The sequence below is a fragment of the Chionomys nivalis genome, chromosome 25, assembly GCF_950005125.1.
Source record: "Chionomys nivalis chromosome 25, mChiNiv1.1, whole genome shotgun sequence".
NCBI lineage: Eukaryota > Metazoa > Chordata > Mammalia > Rodentia > Cricetidae > Chionomys > Chionomys nivalis.
The window spans coordinates 36,629,946-36,647,896 of record NC_080110.1 but is presented as its reverse complement, the minus strand read 5'-3'; the positions used below and the strand labels follow the sequence as shown (position 1 = coordinate 36,647,896).

At 43.2% G+C, this 17,951-nt stretch overlaps 1 protein-coding gene across 1 annotated transcript in view; it reads right to left on the bottom strand.

Annotated features, from left to right (window-relative positions):
* The window catches only part of Irak3 (interleukin 1 receptor associated kinase 3), a 55,416-nt gene extending 37,745 nt beyond the window's left edge, over positions 1–17,671 (bottom strand). Inside the window, exons 1-2 of the mRNA XM_057757817.1 lie at positions 17,467–17,671; positions 2,449–2,631 (exon numbers count right to left, since the gene is read on the bottom strand). Of these exons, the coding sequence (XP_057613800.1) occupies positions 2,449–2,631; positions 17,467–17,599 (316 nt within the window). The 5' untranslated portion in view covers positions 17,600–17,671. The remainder of the gene's footprint in view (positions 1–2,448; positions 2,632–17,466) is intronic.
* Between the last annotated feature and the right edge of the window lie 280 nt (positions 17,672–17,951).

Genomic DNA, 17,951 nt, shown 5'->3' with positions numbered 1-17,951 from the left:
AAAAAACAAAACAAAACCAAAAAAAAAAAGGCACTTAAGGAAATGTTCAACATCCTTAGTCGTCAGAGAAATGCAAATCAAAACAACTCTGAGATTCCATCTTACACCTGTAAGAATGGCCAAGATCCAAAACACTAATGACAATTTATGCTGAAAAGGATGTGGGGTAAAGGGAACACGCCTGTATTGATGGTGGGAGTACAAACTGGTACAGCCCCTTTGGATGTTAGTGTGGCAATTTCTCAGAAAATTAGGAAACAACCTTCCTCAAGACCCAGCAATACCACTTTCAGGTATATATCCAAAGGATGCTCAACCATACCTCAAGGACATGTGTTCAACTATGCTTTTAGCAGCATTATTTGTAAGAGCCAGAACCTGGAAACAATCTAAATGGCCCTCAACTGAAGAATGGATAAAGAAACTGTGGTACATTTACACAATGGAAAAAATAATGACATCTTGAAATTTACAGGCAAATGAATGAATCTAGAAAACACCATATTAAGTGAGACAAATATAATATGTACTCACTCATAAATGGCTTTTAGACATAAAGCAAAGAAAAGCCAGTCTACAGTTTATAACCCCAGAGAACCTAGACAACAATGAGGACCCTAAGAGAGATATACGTCGATCTAATCTACATGGGAAGTAGAAAAAGACAAGATCTCCTGAGTAAATTGGGAGCCTGGGGATCATAGAAAAAGTAGAAAGGGAGGGAGAAGAGGAAGAGGAGCAGAAAAAAATATAGATCAATAAAAACACTTTTTTTAAAAAAAGAAAAGAAAACCCCAAACAACCAAAAAACCAAACAGTCAAGCACAGGCATGCGTATAAACCCCAGCATTGCTGAGGCAGACAGACAGATCCCTGGAGCTCGCTAACCATCCAGTCTTGCCTGATAAGCAAAACTAGGAAAATAAAACCAAACTGGTCCTTAAACTATAAATGCAAAATTCTGTGTGTTCATATCTGCATGCTGGAAATATGACAATAAACACTAGGTTCGTTGGACAGGTTGGTTATGTGGCAAGCTCTAACGAATTGTTTTATGGTGGTAATGTTGCCACCTAGTGACAGAATTCTGACTTGCAGAATAGTCCCTGGGAAGGAACTGGCCTTTCTCATTGAGACTCAAAAGACAATTCAAATCTAAGTGGTGTTTGGAGGTCCAAATAGGAAAGGTAGAACACACCGTAAAAATAAAAGTATCCAGCCCAGAAGAGGAGAAGGGTTAAAGGTTAGCAAAAAACGATCACCCGTTTAGCTGCACAGCCTGGTCTTGAAAGCAGCAGGCAGAGACTTCGGTAAGAACTCTGCCTCCTAAGTCAGTGAGCAGCCCGTCTAGAAGCTTACATACTAGTTAGCCCGAAACACGCAAAAGAAACAACAGAACCAACTCCTAAAAGTTAGCCTCTGACCACCACGCTGGTGCTGCTGTGTGCATGCGGCATGAACGAAAAGAAACAGACAGGACAAACTAGAGTGAGTGACAGATAAGTATGGCATAATTAAAGCCCTGTAATATGGAATGTAGTAGAGAATTACAACTTTATTCAGGAGTCATAATTTACATTCAGAGAGGACCGAATTATATAACTGTCTATAACTGGGAAAGCCAATGTTGTTGCTAATTTTCAATAAGATAAAGAAATGAAAAATTACATTATATGTTTTGATTTAAATATTTTGATTCTTCTTCTGAGCTTTAGACAAGAAGCTGATGCAATTAGTTGCTAAATGAAAAGTTAAAATTCTACAATTGCTAGGAGAGTGGCTCAATCTTTAATGCCAGCCCTCAGGAGGGAGAAGCAGGCGGATCTCTGGGTTCAATACTGTTGTGGGGAGCTGCGGGCTGCGTTCCTGCCACCCAGCTCCCGGCTGCCTGGCTAGCTTATGCCCCGAAATAACAACACACAAACTGTATTCTTTTAAACACTGCTTTGCCCATTAGCTCTAGCCCTTACTGACTAATTCTCATATCCTGATCAACCCATCTCTAATAATCTGTGTAGCACCAGTCTTACCGGGAAAGATTCAGCATGTCTGACCTTACGGCTTGCTTCATCGCGTCTGCTCTGAGAAGAGCTGCCCTGCATCTGAGCTCACTTCCTCTTCCTCCCAGCATTCTGTTCTGTTTACTCCACCCACCTAAAGGCTGGCCAATCAAATGGGCCAAGGCAGTTTCTTTATTAGCCAATGACCTTCCTCCATCACAATATCAACCTGGTATACATATCAAGTTCCAGGTCAGTCGAGGTTATATAGCCAGTTCCTGTCTCAAAAACAAAGGCAAAAGCTGTAGCAAGGAATGTTTTGTACTGCTAAACAATGAGGAAACAAAGTGTCAAGTTCACAAGCCACAGCAAGACAGGCCTCTGTCTGAGTCAGAAATGACAAGTCCTATAGGACGGATAGAGAGCCACAGTCTGAGAACACACTCACCATAGTTCGTGATTAAATGGATAGCTCGTTGATGCCCCATCTCCTGGAGAATCTGTAAAAGGTCACCGATGGTCTTGTTTTTCTGTGCCCAGGACCACAGCAATTCTCTTGTTCCACTTTTACCTTGGTCTACGTATTTTTCAATGTGACGAACATCCAGCCAGCTGTTTGAAAGTCGCTCCGCTATGGAAAATGCAAGAGGAAGAAGAGAAGAATAGTTTGCCTTTATTCAGATACTTGGAACTGGTCTTGTCACCTTGCATATTTTACACCATTTGAATTGTAACCTCATTGTAAGCTCTTTCATTTTGAGCTAATTTCTCAGAAACCCTGCCCTTCCATCCATAGTCACATTACTAACCAGGACAAACGTGTCAGAATGAGATGCAATAGAACCTTAGCCTTCCTCTAGTTCCCTCAACTGTCTCACTGGTGGATCCGTCTTCTCTCCTGTCCAAGGCTTTCTGCACTGCATTTGCTCGTCTCTGAGTCTGCCCTACCCTCTGGCCCTTCATCCTTCCAGTTGGTGAACAACAGTATGTCCTCAGTGTGCAGTGTCCAGCGATTTGGTGCAAATGTCTGATGGCCATGTGTGCTTATCTGCAGTGCAAATGTCTGATGGCCATGTGTGCTTATCTGCAGTGCAAATGTCTGATGGCCGTGTGTGCTTATCTGCAGTGCAAATGTCTGAGGGCCGTGTGTGCTTATCTGCAGTGCAAATGTCTGATGGCCATGTGTGCTTATCTGCAGTGCAAATGTCTGATGGCTGTGTATGCTTATCTGCAGTGCAAATGTCTGATGGCTGTGTATGCTTATCTGCAGTGCAAATGTCTGATGGCCGTGTGTGCTTATCTGCAGTGCAAATGTCTGATGGCCGTGTGTGCTTATCTGCAGTGCAAATGTCTGAGGGCCGTGTGTGCTTATCTGCAGTGCAAATGTCTGATGGCCGTGTATGCTTATCTGCAGTGCAAATGTCTGATGGCTGTGTATGCTTATCTTCAGGGCTTTGCTGCAGGGCTGTCTGCAAGCTCTCTCTACTACAAGTTATCCTTTTAACTACAATGGGGAAGACACTTGGAGATTCTGGAACCATCCTTCTTCTGCTCGGATTTATTTTGCACCACTCAATGAATTTTGTTTATCACCATTACTACTATGATATATTTGCTTAATAATGACTTTTTCCTTAAGTATTTATTAACAGTATTTTTCTGTAGTAAAGAACATGCACTCTTATTTATTTATTCATTCAACTTTTAGAGTCTATCATTATGGACTTAAGGTTATTTTATTCCAAAGGGTAAAATCTAATATTGTTATTTTGCTGCTAAAGTTATTTTGCTGTGTCCATCTAGGTGGGCTCTTGTGTTTTGAAAAGATATATATATATATATATATATATATATATATATATATATATATGCACTTCTTAATTTCCTGGCTCTACATTGTACTTCTGGTTTATTTGTCTTTTTTTTCCCTCTTCTACAAGGCTGCAATTAATCACTTGCTCAAAGAGCTTTAGTTTCTGTACCAGAAATGGTTTTCCAAAGATCTAGTTGCCAGATAGAACGCAGGCTTCGTCACTTACAGACTCCCAAAGCAAGCACAGCTGGCAATGCCTTCACGTGCGCTGGTCCAGTGTCTGTGTTTATCAACCTGCATGGTGCACATCACAAACCAAGAGTCTATTCTAGTGCCTCTGGATTGGATCTAGCATTGCAGGTTACATGTTGTTCCTCGTTTGTAACTTTATTCTTCTTGAACAGTGAGAAATTTTGCTCTTGTCACTGACAATATTTCTATTTGCTTCGTCCTACTGTAAGCATCAAGTACATTCAGAATTGCTGAGCCACCCTTGTGAGAAACACATGAATTGAATTGAAGTACAATGGTTCTTGCTGCCCTGGGCCTAGGAGCCTCCAGTTAAGGCATTGTTTACCAAGCACTTAGGTTAATTTTTTTTCTTCCTTGCCTCTTTTTTTGTGGCTATTACTCATTTGTAATACATTATACTTATTCTTATCCAATGGTTTTTTAAATATTTGTTCTGTAATGTCTTGGTGTTGAACATTTTTGAGTAAGCTAAAAGCTGATAGGTGGGTAGTGGTATATGAAGTCCTTCTGTCTATGTGTTGCTTTTATTATTTAATGAATAAAAAAACTGCTTTGGACTTATAGCAGGGCAGAACAGAGCTAGGCAGCGAAAACTAAAGTGAATGCTGGGAGGAAGAAGGCAGAGTCGGGAGCTACCATGGAGCTCCAGAGGAGAAAGACACAAGCCGCCAGCTGGAACATTGCCAGTAGGGCATGAGCCTCATGATAAAATGTAAAATAATAGAAATGGGTTAATTCAATATGTAAGAGCTTGCTGGAAATACGCTAGAGTCATTGGCCAAGCAGTGTTTTAAATAATATAGTTTCTGTGTTATTATTTCCGGAGTCTGGGCGGCCAGGAAATGCATAAGCGGCTTCCTACAACAGGGGAGGACCAGAAAATAGTGTCAGTGGGGTGCTAGGCTTTTCATTGCACTAAACAGGACAATGTTTAGGGTCCTGTATAATTGCCTAAAAGCGGTACCAATGTTATATAACCAATGTTATATAAGACTTTTGTGGTGCCTGAGTTAACAGGATTTATCAAATGAAAATTTGTCTCATCTCACTACACAACTACAAAATGTTAATGTGCACTGTAAAGCAAAGGAAAGAAAAAAGAAGGCAATGACAGAGGGAAAACGTACTTGGTCCTGTGGTAACACCCCAGGTTAGCGGTCCTACTGAGCTCTAGTGTAAGCAGTGTATGTGGGGGTCATGGATGGTCATGGTACCGTCCCACCGCGCCTTTCCCTCCAAGAAAGACTGTAAACGGTAGGGTCCTATATATAAGTCAATTGGCACCCTAGAATACTAGTGTACTCCTGTGACTGGCTGTTAGAGCTCAGCACATCTTCCCTCTGCCACGCTCAAATAAATAAATGGACTAAACCCTCCAGCAGGAACCATGGGAATGCCACTGAAAGATTCTGTTGCCTGCTGCTGATATTCTTCAAAAGGCTAACGGGGCTCAGATTTGATAAGAACGGTAAACTGTATAGGTCTTTCTTCTGTTTAAAATTGACTTCAGAATCTCAGATCTGTTAAATTCTTAGGGGGCTGTTTTTTCATTTATAGTGTTTGAAATCATATTAAAAAGACAGATGTTTCTACTTTAATACAGCGTCCTCTGCCCCCACATTTCCAGTTGTGTAAGGCTTGGCCAGAACATAAAGTTGACTTCAGTTTTATAATCTTAATAGTCTCAGTAAAACCACAAAGTTGAAAGAGATAATGCAAAACCACAATGCCTCCCTGATGTGGGAGGGTCTTCTGTCTATGTGTTACTTTCATTGGTTAATAAAGAAACTGCCTTGGCCCTTTGATAGGAAAGCAGCTTAGATAGGTGAAGTAGACAGAACAGAATGCTGGGAGAAAGAAGCAGATTCATGCAGTTGCGATGATTCTCCAACCCGAGACGGACGTAGGCTAGAATCTTTCCTGGTAAGCCACCACCTCGTGGTGCTATACAGATTATTAGAAATGGGTTAATCAAGATGTGAGAATTAGCCGATAAGAGGCTAGAACTAATGGCCCAGACAGTGTTTAAAAGAATCCAGTTTCCGTGTTATTTCTGGGGCTAAGCTAGCTGTGCAGAAGCCGGGCAGGACGAAAAGCAGGCCTGTTCACCTCCTCACTACACCTCCCTGTTCTTTGAGTCAAAATTGACTTTGCAGGTATCAACACTACTCAACCAACATTCCCAATTCTCTACTCCATTGTTGAAGGGTAAATTCCACTGCCTTGGACATCCAGATGTCAATTCTACCAAGATGCTGGAGACCCAGAGTACAAGTCACAAGGATTGTATCCCAGTGATGGAACGATACAAGCACATGTCAACATGGGGTGACTCAGAGTCAACGCAGCTTGGCATGTTGGGTCACGCCATGGCCCCTCCATGCTCTTTTCAGGAGGACAAAGCAATTGTGCTGTGTCAAGCCATTGAGGTTTCGGCAGCGCTTGCTACTGCAGAATAGCTTCATCTATCCTGATGAACGCACACAGAATTGCACCTGGAATTTTCTGTCGTTTAAGTGACATCTTGTTTCTAAATAGAGTGAAAGGTGGTGGCAGCTTTGTCATCACATAGTAAGTGAGCAGGTAACGGAGACGTTCAGTTTGGAGGTATATATAGTCTGCAAGAAGAAAACATACACAACTCGATAGCTGACGTCACTGACCTGAAGTGTCTTCCCCTTTCTTCTCTCAGCTTTCACAGATAATGTTTGTATTCCTCAAGTCTTTTAAGGGATAGTGTCTTACAAAGAGAATGAAACTACACAGATACCAAATATGTGTTTCGGGTGTATGACCACTACAAAAAACAAAGAGGCCTTTAAGGCAAAACTCTTGGCAAGAGGCTGCAATACTATTTTAATATACAGTTGACGCTTCCTATCTGTGAGCCCCATCCCCAGGAATGCAACTAAGTAAACACAAAAATATTTTTTAAAAACTATGTTAATAACTTCATTGGGAAGACTCTGTTGCTGATATATCCCATACTTGAGTCATAGAACATTAAAAAGACTTAAGCTGGTGCTTATCTGGAAGCTTCATTCCTACAAGCTAGCTTTCACAGTGCTGGAAGGTGATAAGCATGCTACCAGACTAGCAACCAACAGTCTTACCCAGCTGGGAACTTTGTAACCTACAGTAGCAAGTGTGACAAGACATGTCTACTGGATCAAGAGTGACAAGAATGGTCGGGGGGAGGGGTAAATAATCTGTTTCTGATTGGATTTAACATTCACTCCACAAGACAGAACTCATGCCTTGTACCATTAACAGACCAAGAACCCCATGGCTGGGTAAGCCATAGATCATAGGGAAGAGCCTAATGCTATTATTATTCTGTTAAATGAACATAATGGTAAGTTCTTATCTATACAGTTCTTACTTTGTAAGTTCTTATCTGTATAGCCTTAGATTATTATGTCTCTCAGCCCCCACCAGAAAGGTTTCTTTGTGCACTACATGCTGATTAACACAGAAACCACAATTGGTCAACATGCAAAGAATAAGAGACTATGAAATTGTTCAGCTCTAAGTGTCTATTAATGTCTATTAATATCATGTGAACCCCCTTCTCCCACGGCTTAGGGCTCTTCGCAGAAGAGCTGGTGGGAAGATGGTAACACATAGTGAATAACTATGGTGAAACTATATTCCGGACACAGCGAGGCAGTTGAACTTAAGAATTCAGAGCAGCTGTGACTGCACGCTTAAGACTTACATAAGATCAAGCCAGACAAAATCCCAGCATGGACAAGTGCGGAGCTCACATAGCTGAAGTCCCACACATAGCTGAAGAGTTATGGGAAACTGATGGATCCTGGGAGGGATGCGGCCCTAAGAAGCCACCAGTAGGTGGCTCTTCACCCACTTGTACAATGACAGCAGTAAGGGAACTCATTGGGTTTAAAAATAAGCCCACGTGAAGTTGGGAGGGAATTGGGATAAGGGAATAAGGGTGAAATTAGAAAGGAGGAAATTAGGAGGGATTTGGTAAAAGAAAACACATAATATGCATTATTAAATTCTCAAATAAAAACCGGGCGGTGGTAGCACACACCTTTAATACCAGCACTTGGGCAGCAGAGGCAGGCGGATCTTTGTGAGTTAGATGCCCGGCTGGTCTACAGAGTGAGTTCCAGGACAGGCTCCAAAGCTACAGAGAAACCCTGTCTAGAAAAAAACAAAACTAAACTGAAAAATTCTCAAATAAAAAATAATTTTATCAGAAGTTGGGGATATACACCAGTGGTAGTGTTAGCTTACTTTTCAAAAGCCCTGGGTTTGATCCCTAATCCTACAACAAAAATTCACTATTAAAACATGTACAGTGTGTTCTTATTACTTTCCCTAAATGATATAATGTGATTATCTACTTATTTGTGTTGATTTATATATTATTAATAGTCTAAAAACGATGTAAAGTCTATGAGAAGTCTATGTACTTTACACACAAATACAAAGTTATCTTGCATACAGAAGTTGATGGATGATTTATCTCTTTCTCAAACTTTGTCTTTTTGGTTAACGTATATTTTTTCCTAAATACTTTATTTGACTACTTTTACAAGTTCTTAAGAGCAAACTACTGTCCTTTAAACATTCCTTCACGTTTTCATTGTGAAACTTTTTATAGTAACTTCAGGCTCCAAGGAGGAACAGGGCATGGAGACAAGTTCCTAAATAAAAATGGGGACACCAAGAATGAATCTGTACACGGAGTTTCTGGACCCCTGATATAAGGTTAAAGCAGTTAATATTTCTAAATGGTGGTTAGGGCTTAAACACATCTTGGCTAGGGTTTTCTGTCCTGGGAAGTTTCCATGTGAAAACATGACAAATCACTGTGGACTCTACGGACTATCCCGCCTTGCAGGAAGAAAAGTCTCCAATCAAAATAGAGCATGGCTGTGTGCACTTGGGTTCACACAGGACCAGGAGTGTTTAGTGGTGGCTGTGCCATTAGCCTCTGGAGAGGTGCGTAGAAGACTGTGAATAATTTCCCTTTTCCCCAATGTTGTAATTTATTTAAAAAGTGACGCACACGAAAAAAAGACACCTTGCAACAATGCTCACGTGGAGTTTTTTTTTTTCTTGTGGGAAAGAGAATGGGAAAAGTGGGGAGGGGAGGAGGGAGACAGGAATGGCAGAAAAGGAGAGAGAGAGAGAGAGAGAGAGAGAGAGAGAGAGAGAGGAAGGGAAAGAGGGAGGGAGGGAAGGAGGAAAGAAGGGAGAGAAAGAGGAAGAGAGGGAGGGAGGGAAGCAGAAAGATAGAGAATGAGACCGGAAGTGGGCAAGAACCACCTTTTAAGAGAGACGACAGCGAATGTGCACAGTGGGTGCTCTTAGTGGCTGTAGCTGAGGAAGCATCCTGTCAGGATCCCAAAAGCAGGCCAGTGCAGATGCCTGAATATTAACAATAATGAACACTGACTCTCAAATCCCCCTAGTCTTTTGAAGTTGAAGCTGTTGGTCAGTGGTAGAGCGTTGGTATGACATACCCAAGACCCTGGGATAAGTCCCTAGCTCTGAAAAAGAAAAAACAAAAACCCCAAAGCCCACAATTTCTAATCTTTAGGAAACTTTCTACCCTCAAAAGTCACACTCTGCAGAAAGAACACTCGGTGTCACCGGGCTTTTTCTCCAGTAAGGGAAGTTTAGCTTTCTTCTAGTAGAAAGTACATTTTCTAGTTATTACTATTTTCAGGGTATTGGGCGAAATGCACCACACGGATTAATAATATTATCTCTATAACGCATGACAGCTTTGGCATTTGTTAAATAAATAAGGCTGGTTCCTTTGAACTTCGGATCTTTGGGATAAGCCTTACACATATGATTTCCTGGGGGCTGAGAGGGAAGATGGGGAATGTCAGACTTGAGCCAGGGGCAAGGTTTGCTGGGACTGACGGAGAAGGGAAGGTGTATGGTATGGGATGGAAACTCGTTTTACAAAGGAGGAGGGTATTGTAGAGTAAAGAAAAGGCAACCATGAGCCAGGCAGTGGTGGCGCACGCCTTTAGTCCCAGCACTCGGGAGGCAGAGGCAGGCGGATCTCTGTGAGTTCGAGACCAGCCTGGTCTACAAGAGCTAGTTCCAGGGCAGGCTCCAAAGCCACAGAGAAACCCTGTCTCAAAAAACCAAAAAAAAAAAAAAAAAAAAAAGAAAGAAAAAAAAAGAAAAGGCAACCCTTAAAACGGAGGTTCCGCCAGGCAGTGGTGGCACACGCCTTTAATTCCAGCACTCAGAAGGCAGGCGGGTTTCCATGGGTTCGAGGCCAGCCTGGTCTACAGAGAGAGTTCCAAGACAGCCAGGGCTACACAGAGAAACCCTGTCTCAGAAAACAAAAACAAAAACCAAACAAATGTAGGTTCATGTTCAAGAGAAGCCGCCCAGGAAAATCCGTCTTGTCTTTGTATGTCACACACCCAGCACCAATGATCATTTGCCAAATGACACACGGAGACCCTGAGGACCAGCACAAGTTGTTACCATTCATGAATCGGGCCATCCGAGGCTGGTGCCACGAGGGGCGGCAGCGGTGATTTTATTACAAGAACTTGAGAGTTCATCCCAGCAGCTATGAGACGGAACTTGAGAGTTCATCCCAGCAGCTATGAGACGGACTCACACTTCTAAAAGGAGCACAAAGTTGGTAGCTTCAGGTGGTCTCTCCGGTGGTGATAGTTTACATACAGAGACTAAGCACTGTTTTAATGCTCGTAGTTCTCACAAGAAGCAAAGGAACCACTCGCAATGATTAACGAAATCAATTAACTTTCCAAAGCCCAGAGATGTCAGCTGTCCCACATTCCATTCCTCATTCTCCTTCCTCTTTTCTTTTCTCTTTTTTCAGCTGCTGGACTGCCCTTTTCAAAACTCAGCAGGACATAACTGTGCTGTCCCCTCCTGCCACGTGCCCCAGAGACTACAGAGGAGGAGAAGCCCGGCTTAACCACACTTCTGAGATCCAGCTGTGGTGTGAGTGGACAGGCATCGAATGCGCTGGCTGCGTTAGCTACATAACACAGATCTGCACAAAAGAGTAGAAGGAAAGCTAGATTAGGTGAGAGGGCTTTTCTGCAGAACTTGGAAAGAGACTCGCCAATAGTCACTTAGAATTGGTACTGCCTGCGTGCGTGGGTGGCTTCCTGGACTAGAAATTGAATGTTTTCTCTTTCTCCTATTGGTGGTTCACTGTACATCCTTAATGGATTTTCCCTAAGGATAAGGCATTTTGAATAGAAATACCACTAAAGAAAGACTAATTATCTGCAACCATAAAATTCTATAAAACAATAACTTCAGTTTGGTGCAATGGGAATGTAAATTCTTGGCCAGTTAGCTACAGTTCATATTCTTAGTTTCCCCTAGTACTTTCCTTACTTTTTTCTCTTCCAGAATATAGGGCTTTATTTCTTCATAAATCAAAGAGCAAAGTTCCCAATAATTAACTGTATTGTTAAAAAGGACTGTAAAATAAAAAGATAAAGTAAGAAAAGTGGGCTGTCATTGTAGAAAAACATTGTTTGGAAAGCAAATCTTACTAAAAGACACCTCTTCACAATAGAAATCTAAAAATAAGGAGACCTGAGAAGTTGAGAAATCTGTTGACCTGAAGGTAACAATCAGACAATATCTCTAGATGCTCAGAAGTCTTTGCAGGCTGTTTTGAACAGGTCAAATGTCTAGATAGTGCTAACCACTGGGGAATTCAGTGACAGAAATCTTGTCTCCATATGCAAATATGTCTCTGGAGGGGGATTTTCAGAATAACGCAACACTCCCCAGTTTGCAATCTCTGTATTTGCATGTGACCACATGCCAAAGCCCTAGGAAGTTAAGGCATCGCTCCTGCTGTTTGTTTCTGGGTGACATAATGGGAAAGCTAAGCTGATTCTTTTCTGTTTTTCTACAAAATTCACAAAAGAAATAGGTTTGATTTCAGAAGGCAAGAACAATAGCAAATCCTTTATGAGGAAGGATACTTTAAAATTCCAAAGCAAGAAAACACAATTAAAGGTGTAAGTTGCCTGTATTCCTCATACTAGACAGCGGTAACACCATGAGTAAGCCAATTTGCAAGAAATAATACTTATCTAAACTTATGCACATGTGAAGTCTTTATTCCATACTTGAGGAAGATTTCTATAACATAATAAGAGTAAGGGTGGGAGAAACTGTGACAATCTCTCAAATGTTCCCCAATGTACATGTTTCCCGGACACAGATAATGACTTGAAGCTAACAGCGCTTGGGCGTTGGCATGAGAACAAGTTGTTCTCAACACCAGCACTTCAGTCCTAAACTTAGAGGCCAGGCAGCTTTCAGTCAGGTGAGGTGGCGCACGCCTTTAATCTTAGTACTTGGAAGGCAGAAGCAGATGGATCCTTTTCAGTTTGAGGCTAGCCTGGTCTTTGTAGCAAGTTCCAGTGTAACTAGAACCACACAACGAGATCTTGTCTTAAAAACAACAAAGTCTGTGGTAATGTCATTCACTGAAAATGACCAATACTGTTTCCCTATGTCTCTCTCCCACTAAAGTCTTCCTTGGGGCATTTATATAAGTTCGCTCTTTATAAAATCAGAGAATCTTTACAAGCAGTTACTACAGCACCTTACTAGTGTAGTCTTCGTTAAACATTCTACCTAGTAAGATTTTGGATGTCTAAAAAAAAGTCTCAGTTGACTATTCATTAACTGATTCACGGTGTAAACGGCGGCTCTGTTCCATCTCTAGTTTTAGATGCTAGGAATCAGTGTGAAACAGGCAGATCAGAAACAAGAACAACAAACAGTAACACCCGAATAGCTTCCTTCATGAGGTGCGTCGGTTAGACTTGGCAAGGTTTCGACAAAAGGCTGCATAAACCAGCCTAAGGAGAGAAAACATTTTTGGCTCACAGGCTCAGAGGTTTCAGTCCACTGTGGCAGGACAGTGGTTCTCAACCTGTGAGTCATGACCCCTTTGGGGTCTAAGACCACTGGAAAACACGGATATTTACAGTACAATTCATAACTAGCAAAATCACAGTCATGAAATTTAACAAAAACAGTTTTATGGTTGGGGTCAGCACAAGGAGGATTGAGAAGCACTGTGGTAGAATATGGAGGAGTCTAGCAGCTAAGTTTAGGGGTGCCAAGAAGCAGAGCAAGTGGGGATATCTGCACTAGGGCTACGCCATCTTTTTCATTCCATTCCAGGCCCAGGCTGTGGCACGGTGCTGTGTACTCTCAGTGCAACCTCCCTCTCATGATCACCCCTCTCTAGAAACACTCTCAGCACCCCCAGAAGACGCTCTACCAATCTCCTAGGCACCGTCCCAGTCAATCAAGTCGACAGTCAAGAATAACCGTCAGTAGGAAGCATATTTCTAGATGGACAATAAACAATATCAAATATGGAAGGTAAAAATGGGGAAGTGGTGTAGCTGAAAGTGAAACACGAGAGATAAGGAGCATAAGGAGGGTACCAATTTACAGGGTTTCTCTGTGTAGCCCTGGCTGCCCTGGAACTTGCTCTGTAGTCCAGGCTAGCCTCAGACTCAGAGATCTGTCCACCTCTGCCTCAGGGCCATGACTGCCCCACCGGGTTGTCAATTTTATAGGTGCTTTCAAGGCATGCCAAAGCATAGAGTAGGTGAAGAGGGAGGCCTCAAGGTTGTCTGCAGGACAACTGTCCTGTAAGTCCAAGAAACAGAAAGTCAACATAGAGAGAGAGGAGGAAGAAATGTTATGTGGGTGCTCCAGAGGCAAGATGGGACACTATCTCAGGGTTATGAATGAAGCAGCGATATTTCATGTGTAAAAAGCCCACTGACTGCTCTTTTTTGGAGGCATTTTAAAAAGAAGGGTGAGAAAATCTCACCTAGAAGACAGGTACATAATCCACATAAAACTCTCATGTTGGTTTGGTTGAAGATAGCTGTGGTCACCGTGGTACGTGGTTATGTTATTACATAGATCTAAAAGGCAAAGTCCATAATAACAATTGCTTAGAGACAGGATGTCGTTTGCGGGGAGAAAAAGCTGAGAAGTCACAAAATATTAATCTTTTGGCCTAAATAAATAAAAGATAAGATTGCTATTAAAATGGGAAAACTTCGGGGAGTAGAGGAGAGACATTTGAGGAATGTGAATTTGAAAACATCGGTCAAGTAGGTAAACAGAAAGGTGATGCTCACGTTTAAGAGAGACCCAGGCTAGAAACTTGGCGATTAGTGACATCTGAATAGAATTCCTAGGTAGTGGCTGTGGGCCATGGGCACAGTCCAGAGGCATCATAAGAGATAAAGAGCCATCTGTCACAAAAGGATAAAATAAGACCCGAGTACAGTTCTATAAATACACAGTGCTTTGTGGAGAAAGGACAAACCAATGTGTCAAGTAAGATGAAATCTTGGGGACAACCAGTGCATTTAGCCATGCTGTGGAGGTTCAGCATCTGGATCAGTGAGGGATGAAAGCTGAAATGGAGAAAGTTCAAGAAAGGATAGAGCAATGGACTAATAGAATAAATAGCCCCTTTGAGGGAGACGAGATAAGTGGGTTGGTAGCTTAGAGTAGAAGTGAGATCTAATGGCAGCCTTGCATGCTGGGAGGAGTTAATACAGTGGTCAATGTCAAGCCGCAGTCTGTCTTCAGGACGGGAAGCCCATTGGCTGTTCCTGAAGTAAGGGAAGGACACAGTGACTCCTTCTGAAGAGGACAATGTGGAAAGAGGAGGACCAAGAGAAACGTTAGCATGTGGGTACCCAACAGATACGGCCTTAGCCCATGGTAAATGGGACAGAGGTGATTTACACCAGAAGTATGGACCCCGGTTAAACATTGCCTCTGTGATCTCCCCCAGAATCAACCTCAGTCTAACAGTGAGAAAGACAAATCCCAGTTGAGGAGCAAAAAGTGAACTGTGTGTATAAGCTGCACACTGAAGTGTAACACAGAGCCGTGTGTGTAAGCAGCACACTGAACAGTGACACAGAGCCGTGTGTGTAACCAGCACACTGAACTGTGTAAAAGAGCTGTGTGTGAACAGCACACTGAAGGTTTTTTTCCAAGTCAGAAATGCTTTCTTTTAGGGGTCTGCGAGATGCACAAGAGAAGGGTATAACAGCAGGTGGAAGTGGGCAGGGTGACTTGTGGTTAACAACGTGAACAGGAACCTTGGATACAGACGCCCCTAGCCAGAGTCCTGGCTCTGCTACTTCCGAACTCACAGACATGGGCAAGTGACCTCAAAATTTGTAACCTGGTGTCCTTATGTATAGAAATGCTTGCAATGACTACAGTACCTGAGCCACAGGTGGGTGGAGGGGGGTATGAGGTTTGACTATTTGGAGTTTAATGCTATAGAGAAAGGTGGGGAGAAGGCGAGAGAAAAGAAGCCAGTTCATAGAGCTGGACTTCCCGAAAAGCAGCGGGAAGCAGGGCCTGAGTGCTGACTGTTCCCTTTAAATAGGACACACGTTCTTACATTTTCATGGCCTCCGCTGACTGCCTTCATTAGCTATGACATGATCTGGCCCCACTGGACCAAAAAAAAATTGTTTTCAAAATGCAATAATCCTCAGAAATATATAGATACAAATGCTGCCTATGCCATGTTCTAGCTCAAATAGGGAAACAAACTGATAGGGAAGGGATCTTATCTCTCAATGGCAGGCTGGAGATTGCTCTGTTTTGCCAAAGTATCCTCTTCTGAGATGTCTGCCGAAAGATCTTAATTTAAAATTATAGTTTAGGACTGGAGAGATGGCTCTCCAGTTAAGAGCACTGGCAGCTCTTCCAGGAGTCCCAAGTTCAGTTCCCAGCACCCACATGATGGCTCACAGCCATCTATAATGGAATCTGATGCTCAGTTCTGGCATGCAGGTATACATGCAGATAGAGCATCATATATATGAAATTATAGTTTTAAATCACTGAATAAATTGTGTAGATACTGGGGACAGAACCGAGCCCTTCCTCGTGCTAAGAAAGCAAATTCTACTTTTGGGTTGCTATCCTTAGCCCACTCCCAAAGCAAGTTCACACAGATGCTAGAGTTTCAGCGGCTGCAAGCATGCTGTTTACCAACCACAACGAAGTCTTCTGCTCACAGGGTTGCTGTTCTCGGGAAGAAAAATCACTGATTCAGTTAAAGTGGTTTAAAAATACTCACATTTATTTCCAATTAACATTAATTGTGACAGCCTGAGGTATTAAATCTAACCCCAAAGAGATCACTTGCCATAGCAAAGCAGAGATTTTTGTCATTACCTTACCGCTTCCAACACACAGTGGCTCAATCTGCATAAAATGGATTTTTAAAGATAACTTTCTAGTCAAAAATAAAGAGGCTTTCTTTACAATTTTGTTACACCAGATTTGGCAAATAAGCAAAATGCATTTAATTAAAAGAACCGGGAATCACATTCACTGTGAACTATAGTGTTTCCTTGTAAATTATTGAAGACTCATTGAAAACACCAAAGTAGGCTCTGCAAGCCTGAGTTCCATCCCAGGATCCCGTGGTGGAAGAGAAAACTGACTCCCAAAAGTTGTCCTCTGGCTGCTACAGGAGTATATGCGCCTTGAGCTGGGGGGTAGGGGGGGAGAGGAGAGAGGGAGAGAGACAGAGAGAAGGAGATAGAGCGACAGAAAGAGCCAGAGAGAGCAAAGAAAACACTAAAGGGGTTTGAGAAATGGCATGGTGGTTAAGAGCACTGGCTGCTCTTCCAGAGGACCTGGGTTCAATTCCCAGCACCCACATGGCAGATCACAACCACCTGTAACTTCAGTTCCAAGAGACCTGACACCCTCACCCAGACATACATGCAGGCAAAACACCAATGAACATAAAACGAAAATAAATTTTAAAAAGAAAACACCAAAGAATAGATATCTTAAAGTTCAAAAAAAGTATAGTTTGCTTTTTATTTTTGAGACAGAGTCTCACATTGCCCAAGCCAGTCAAGAACTCTCTACATAGGAGAGAATGGCCTTGAATATCTGACCCTCCTACTTCACCTGTCCACGGTTGGCATCACCACGGTCTGTTTTATTCCATGCCAGGGAATTGAACCTACAGCTTCATTCATGCATAGATAATCACTCTAACAATTGAGTTACATCTCTAATTCTCTAAAAATGTTTGAATATTAAAATAATTTGGGCCATTTTGTAGAGCCAGGTGACATCACTCACCTGTGATAACATTTGCATATTTATGCGCACTTTGCAAAGCGAGCGCAACAGGAATAATTTACAAGCGCGAGATGCCTTCTCCATATCTGATTTTCCCGACTCCCAACTTAATACTGCAGCGCCCAAGGTATCAGAAAGGGAAGAGGAGAGAGGGGCAGGTCTCTGGGTTAGCTGAGTCCCTTGCGGGGAGGACGGGCAGTTCTGGGTCGCACTCACCCAGGCCGCGCCAGCCCAGCGGACCGTCACAGCTGTCCAGGATCGCGCACAGCTCGCCCAGCAGCGCGGGCGGCAGGTCGAACAGCAGCATGTGCGCGGACAGCGCGCCACGGGTCCCGCACAGGCCGGCCATCGCCGAGCCCCGGACCCCACGCGGCGAAGCAGGGCTGTCGCCGCAGCTGCCACCTCCTTACACAACCGCGGAAATCCAGCGCTTCGACCGCTGCCCCGAGCTTGCAACACGCCTCGCCCCGGCCCTCGCAGGGCGGGTCCCATATGACGCGGGGAGCCGCTCCCCAGGGATGCCCCTGCAGGACCTGGGCCACCACCCCACCCCCGGCCCTGCGCCCCGCCTCCTGTCCTCGTGTTTTGAATGGTTCCAGCAATCCTCGGCTTGGGATGTGACCGACCGATGAGACCAGCCAAGAAAGTGAAGGGGGGAGACAGCGGCGGGAATCCGGGAAAGCCACCACCCTCTGCTGCCC